Source organism: Rhagoletis zephyria, unplaced genomic scaffold, assembly GCF_001687245.7.
Source record: "Rhagoletis zephyria isolate East Lansing unplaced genomic scaffold, Rhagoletis_zephyria_1.1 Rzeph_scaffold_02801, whole genome shotgun sequence".
Taxonomy (NCBI): Eukaryota; Metazoa; Arthropoda; class Insecta; order Diptera; family Tephritidae; genus Rhagoletis; species Rhagoletis zephyria.
The window spans coordinates 67,350-74,839 of record NW_016159885.1 but is presented as its reverse complement, the minus strand read 5'-3'; the positions used below and the strand labels follow the sequence as shown (position 1 = coordinate 74,839).

General features: G+C 34.1%; 1 protein-coding gene across 1 annotated transcript in view; it reads left to right on the top strand.

Moving 5' to 3' along the window:
• Positions 1-1,345: 1,345 nt before the first annotated feature.
• Positions 1,346-7,490, top strand: part of LOC108367748 (band 7 protein AGAP004871) — a gene marked incomplete at its 5' end in the record, with an annotated part of 65,340 nt that continues 59,195 nt past the window's right edge. Inside the window, 2 exons of the mRNA XM_017622440.1 lie at positions 1,346-1,455; positions 2,850-2,922. Of these exons, the coding sequence (XP_017477929.1) occupies positions 1,346-1,455; positions 2,850-2,922 (183 nt within the window). The remainder of the gene's footprint in view (positions 1,456-2,849; positions 2,923-7,490) is intronic.

Below are 7,490 nucleotides of genomic sequence, written 5' to 3'. Positions count from 1 at the left end.
CCATGTACCCCTGTGCTTGAACAAAGTGTGAATGAAATTGTGGATATTCAAAAAAAACCAAAAACTATTTTCCAAGTACTGAGGCAATATTTCTCATTCTACTTAAGGCATAGAGAAAGTATTAAAGGTTAGGGAAATGCAGGTGTGGTGGGAATCCATTGCTCCTCCGCAAACTTACCCGAAAAATGCATTTGCAATACCAAATGAAAGAGAAAACTCTGTAGAATTAAAATAATAAAGGAATGGGTAGTGGTAAGAAAATAATATTGGAAGGACAAAATTCTAGATATTCTTTTTTTCAGGAGTTATTTTTAAAATTCTTATTATTTTTAAGGGATATTTTTACCCATTTAAGGATTTGTTTTCCTTTTATAAGGATATTTTTGTGCTACTTTTTTAATTATATTACCATCCTTTTTTAGGAATATTAAAAATTATTTATCTTTTAAAAGGATGCTTATATATGCATATAGAAAATCCTTTTAAAAGTATATTTCAAAATTTTAATATTTTTATAAGGGAATATTTTAAGGATATTATTGCGTTATTTATTGTTCTAAAAGGATATTTTTATTCCCTATAAGAAAACCATTTTCTTTTATTTTTTTAAATTTATTTATACTACAATTTTCCAAATAGTGAATTCAAGGCGTATTCATATAAGGTCGGAGCAGGCTCATATAAGTAAAAATATCGTGCATTTTCTTATTGCTTTTCGGTACTTTAGGAAAAAATTTAAACATTTTTAATGCTACAAAATTTGCTCTGTTATTTTATAACCATATTGTTATTCTACATTGCGCTGAATTTTCTAAATAATTTCTTGTAGTAATTTTATTTTTGATATTTCAAAGGAGAAAAACCAATAACGCAGTTTTACTATTTTTGGTCCCTAGATTTAAAAATTAATTTAAATTTGCTAGTAAATGCTGCTATTTTTAACCGACTTCACAAAAAGGAGAAGGTTATCAATTCGTCGGCATATATATATATATTTTTTTTTTTATGTATGTTACCACGTAATTGTGGACCACGGCAACCGATTTCTATAATGCTTTCTTTAAAGGAAAGGTGTTACCTCACAGTTGGTCCCATACAAATCTGGTTTAAGTCCGATTATTAGATAATGAAGAAATTAACGATAATCTAAATTTTGTATATGAGTATTAAAGTCGGTTTTGTTTTTTGCTTAAAAATTATTTGTTTTTATTTTCACTTCTACTTTATTACAAAAAAACCGATTTAAATCTAAATTAACATCTAATAAAAAGCAATCCAAAACTTTAAATGCATTTATGTGAACATGCTCAATTTACTAATTCTTTCCCGCAATTTCATTTTACAGCCGAGGAAGAAATTAGCGATAAGGCCTCAACGTGTGGGAAGCTGCTGATAATTCTATCTTGCGCACTTGTCGTACTCACATTGCCGTTCAGTTTGTTCGTGTGCTTTAAGGTAAGTACGCCATGAATTATGTGCTTGTACAGACACGCACATGCAAGCAAAGTATACACCCTGCAAGAAATCAAACTGGCTCGGTACTCGCGCCGAACTAGCTTGACAGGGGACGGTACTGGTTCTTCATCTATCTTAAATCAATTCTTTCAACTACGAAGTGGCGATTGACCCCCTCTACAGAGCTTTTGAACTCATTCTGGACGGGTTCTTTTTGGACAGATATGGAACCATAAGCTTTTTATGAGAAAAAAATTTTTTAAGATCCGATTTTTTATTAAATTTTTTTATTCTTATTTTATTTTTATTAAGTTAAGTTAAGTAGCAATTTCAAATTTATTAAATCCGAAAATTCACAACTGCCTCCACCGCGACCAACGATGTTAGAGTCGGAGGTCTTCGCGTGGAGCTTTTTTCATACTAGTGTGTGAGAAGTTAGAATTTATATATTTACTTCTCAGCTCTCACATGCTAAATGTGAGAAAATTTGACGGCTGCGCCATTACTACACCGGAAGTGCCAACTTTTCCGCTCTGCCAGCCGTTTTTCAGTAGTTCAGTGACAGTTCTAAACATTTTTATGATGGAACTAGCGCTTTGCCAGACTGTCTCTAAAGTTTCCTACAGGGTACATATGTATGTATGTTGTTCATGTGTGCGTCTGCAGCTGCTTAAAAATCCACATTAAAAGCGATATATAGTTCAGCAGTGGCGCTAGTTGCTCCTCGGTTAAGGCAATCAAAATAGCAAAGCTGCAAATGAATGGAATAATAAATGATCTTTACACCTTTCCAACTGAATGCATTTAGCCAGCAGCTATCGGTGAACAGGTAGAAACCAACAACAGCACTGGCAACAGCAGTTGCAGCTTTGAAAATCATTTATTTTATTGCTTTGCAGTTTTAGCTGTCTGCGAGAGAAGCTTTTGTGTTCGACTACCGCTGCCGCAACTTGCTGGCCTACCAACTATGTACTCTAGCAACAGCTGCCACTAGCACTAATACTGCAGACGCATGCCGACGACACACATTTACGAACACACACAAACAATCTTTTCAAATAACTATGCCATTCATGCGCATAATTTTTATTATTCTTCTTTCCNTTCGCTTGGTTTGTCAAACCGCTTGTGTGGTGTATTTCGCTCTTTATTTTATTGCTTTGCAGTTTTAGCTGTCTGCGAGAGAAGCTTTTGTGTTCGACTACCGCTGCCGCAACTTGCTGGCCTACCAACTATGTACCAGCAACAGCTGCCACTAGCACTAACACTGCAGACGCATACCGACGACACACATTTACAAACACACACAAACAATCTTTTCAAATAACTATTCCATTCATGCGCATAATTTTTATTATTCTTCTTCCAATTCTTCATCTCTTTTAAAATTACAGGTCGTTCAGGAATATGAACGTGCTGTCATATTTCGTTTGGGTCGTCTTATGCAGGGAGGCGCCAAGGGTCCTGGTGAGTATAAGTATTTGTAAGAATATGAGTTTGGTTGAAAATATCTAAGTTGAATGTGAGTGATGTACATAGATTCAAGCAAGCGCGACTGAAATTATTATACGTGCGATTTATCAGAAGCACGCTAGGAAATTGTGCCTTGAAAGTTATATCTATACTTTTTATTAAATAAAGTCTCATATGTATATGAGTACTGTCGTATGAGTTGAAGCGAAAATCGTTGAAATATTTAAAGCAATTTCTTTGAGGTAATTTAGTATAGAGGAATTTTGTCTGATTCCGTGAATGTGAAATGTTTGAAATCACTCGAGACAAAGAACTCCACTACTTAATATGGCTCTGCTCAGTAACATATTATAAAATGGCTTTCCTGCAAATATGTACCTTAAAAATATGTTTTTTTTGGGAATGTTTGTAATAACGAAAAAATACTTATACTTACGAAATTTCGAAATTTCAAAATTAGTTACCTCCGCCAAGAATGGATAGCTAATAAGGACGAAATTTGAGGATGGGGACGTGGTTTTATTAGTCCTTAACGTATATTTTTTTTTTTTCAAAAATAAATATCGGGAATTTTCAAGGATATTCAAGTATAAAATTTTAAAGGGACGATTTTAATATTCTGTAGAATTGTCTCTTTAATTTTTTACCCATACTGTTATTCTACATTGCTATGATTTTTTTAAATAATTTTTTGAAAAAATTATTGTTTTGAAATTTCAAAGTCTTTTGAAAAAATCTGACACCGGAGGGAAAAACTAAAAACGCTGTTTTACTACTCCTAGTTTCGCGAGTATATTGATTGCTTTGTGTGTTGTGAAATTTTTTGAAAACCGTTAATACTTTTATTTTAGCAAGAAACATCGAATAAGATTCTCTTTTTCTTTTTTAAAGACGAAGTAAGCCTGATGAATATACATATATAAAATTGTAGTTTTGCACTTGAAAGTTCCCGAAAAAGTCTCGAACATTACCGAAAGATCCCCTAAAATTCCCCAGAAAGTCCGGAAAATCCCAAATTTCCCGAAAAAAATCTGAAATATAAAACCAGAAAATACCGAAAATTATCATAAAACCTTGTTCACCGCCGGAAATTTTACAGGCACACTGAACAAGCATTTCAGCTACAAACTTCCGACAGCCACGGACTACTTTTTGATGAAGTGGAGCCTCCACCAAGGCACGTCGGAAAGCATCTCTGCGAGCTAAAGGGCTAGGTCCAGCAATACATGACGCAACCACTGCATCCGACTGTGAGTGCCGTTATACGAGAACAAACACGGGGGGACACTGGCAAAACTTCAGTTTAGCTACTGCAGCAGACTCAACTCTTCTAGATGCCGACGTACTTAATGTATGTCCGGCATGTGGAGAGTCTCCGCATTAAACAAAACATTTCCGCCCACACAACTCAACTCAATTAACACCCTTTTCCCCTGTGGTCTAACCCCGTTGGAGTGGCGCGCTTGATGGACCTATCGTTAATTGAGCTTGACGACAACGACTGACTGACAATCTAGACCGTAAGCCGCTACAACAACAATATTTGATATGCTTTTATATCAATTCGTGTTGGACGAATGCATGCCTGCCAATTGAAACTTATGTCCTCTCTCTGTGATCCTGCGTAGATTAATTTGGCTGGTTGTGTGCCTTGAAAGGACCGATTGGTAGCTAGCGATGACCTGGTAAGTCATAAATATGCCAGATATTCACAGTTGCTTAATCTGGCACTATTTCTGACTTTTAAGGTTGAAGTCCTCAGCGTCCTCAGCAAAACCCATACTCTCAGTGCCTAAGCATTTAAGATATCAACCGATGTAGGGATCCTTGGAAAGACTCTGGTTAAGATTTATAGTTAGACTTATTAGCACAGGCGACGGGGACCCAGAAATATGGTTTGAAGAACTGTTCGAGTTTTTTAATAGCACGGAATGTGCTGGACAGTTTAAGGGCATGGTTCGGCGGAGGAAAGACCCTTCGACTTTGTACCATAAGAATCGAAGACTCAATTGACTAAATCCTCTAAGGCTGGAGAAAATTCGAAAAAAAAAATCCGAAAAGTTCTATCTTCACGATAAAATACATAAAAAGTTCCCTTTTTCGATTAATGTGCGTTAATGACTATAATTATTGGGGAAGACAATTTCCAAATGGGCATTGCCGCCACATTAAACGTCTATGCACACATGAACATACATACATATGTAAGGACATAAGAAAGTATAGGCCACGTACACACATATGTATATTGTCATCGACAGCAGCTGCCACTGTTGCGGCTGCAGGAGCGCAATGGCAATTTGTGTTAATTGCAGCACTTGATCCAATTCTTCAGCATTTTTCGAGGCGATGTGAAGCAGCACCGCCAGCCGACATTCGTTTGTGGTAAAAAGTTTTGTTTGCCATCGCCGGCAACATCATTCAATTCGCTCGGTCGCTTAATGCTATGTTAAGTACGTACATATGTACAATGTCTATATGGGGGGTTCCATACCAAAACGGACGGGATTCACACTTCATGTGTTTGATTTGTTTCAAATTTTTAGGGTTGATGCATAAACATAAATAAAAAACAAATATGAAATTTGAGCTTCATTAACAAATTTTTTAAAACTTTACAGCACGAAAACAAAAACAAACCGATTTAATAGTTTTCCAAAAATCTAGAGAACGGGTTGAGAAAAAAATTTGAAAAAAATCGCACATACACACATCAAAATTCCCTACGAAAAGAAATATTTTTAAAAATATGTTTTCTTGAAAAATTTCTCACCTACAAATTTTTTTATAAAAAAAAAAAGTTTTTGAAAATATGCCATCTAAAAAATGAAAAAAATCACAATATCTCAGAGCTAATATTTAAGTATAGTATTATGGGGATGACGGGGAGAAGCTCGGCCAAACACTAACATATGTGTAAGCGCCAATCTATTATTATTATTATTATTATTATGGGGTGCACTCTACAACAATTTGAGTTATGAATTTTTTTTACACCGAAGGTGAGAAAAATGAGAACATTACAAATTTACAAATTTACTACATTTTTTTTAGAATTTTTTGGAATATGCAGTTTTGTAGCCCATTCAATTCTAATATAATAAAGTGCAAGTTTTAAGCTGCAAAATTGCGTTGATTTCTTAATATTTTTATGCTGACGGCTTTTTGCACTTTTTCCTTATGGAAGAAATGCGCAAAACCGTTTTTTAAGAAAAGTAAAGAAGTTAACGCCAGTTATTTACTCGCTTATAACTTGTACTTTATTATATAAGAATTTATTGGGCTACAAAACTGTATACTCTAACAAATTCTAAAAAAAATGTGTAAATTGGTAATGTACTAATTTTTCTCAACTTCGATGGAAAAAATAATAATTATAGCTCAAATTATTGTAGAGTGCACCCCATAATGCTATACTTAATTACTACGCAATACTCAGATTTTTTTTAATTTTTTCTAAATCTTATTTTTTTATCAAAAAATTTGTATGTGAAAAACTTTTCAAGAAAAAAAAATTTATTATTTCTTTTGATAGGGAATTTTGATGTGTGTATGTGTGACTTTTTTCCTCGCCCCATTCTCTAGATATTTGGAAAACTATTAAATCGAATTGTTTTTGTTTTTTTGCTGTACAGTTTTTAAAAATGTGTTTATGCATCAACCCTGAAGAATTGAAACAAATCAAACACATGAAGTGTAAACCCCGTCTGTTCTGGTATGGAACGCCCCATATATAGCTGACGGTAATGCACACAGGCACACATACTACATAAATACTAACAAACATCCCAGAAGTCGCATAAGTATGTGTGTAGAAACCTGTATTTGTATACAGTGCATTCGACGATGCAAACATGCCTTTGCATATTTCTGCTTTTACATAAGTGTTGGAGTGAATATGGAAGCACAGTGACTCACACAAGTTTTTACGTATTTTTTTTTTTTTTTTTAATATTCACGCTTTTCAAGTTAATGTTTTTTTTTGTTATTTATCTAAATTTCAGCCAAAACCATATAAATCAGAGCTTCAAACCTTATACAAAATTTAGGAAAATTCACTAAATTTATACTAAAATTTTGAGCTTTTTATTCCGAATATTTACGACATTTTTGTGTATGCAGTTTTATAGGCCATACAATTTTAGTCTCGTTTAAAGTTTAAAGCGACTAAAATTTCGCATTGATTTTTAATATTTCTTTTTTGGTGGTGAATTTTTGCACTTTTTCAATGTAAGTACGAATTTCTTATGTAATAAAACACGGGAGACCGTTCGCAGCAAAATTTCAAAAATTCAACGCCAGTTTTTGTAAATGGTACTTGTTAATTAAAACAAGTAAGAAAATCTAAGTTCGGGCGGAGCCGAACATTAAATACCCGGCGCAAGTATTAAATATATGTTTTTTCACCTTTCCGAAAGCTACCGCTAGATGGTAAGCCGGGGTGTATCAATTTTGAGTAAATTAGCGTCCTTAAATTTCGAATTATTGAAGTTTCAAGCATTTCTGAAATTTACCGTTATATAAAAAGCGGCCGTAATTTTAGTCCGATTTCAATAATTTTC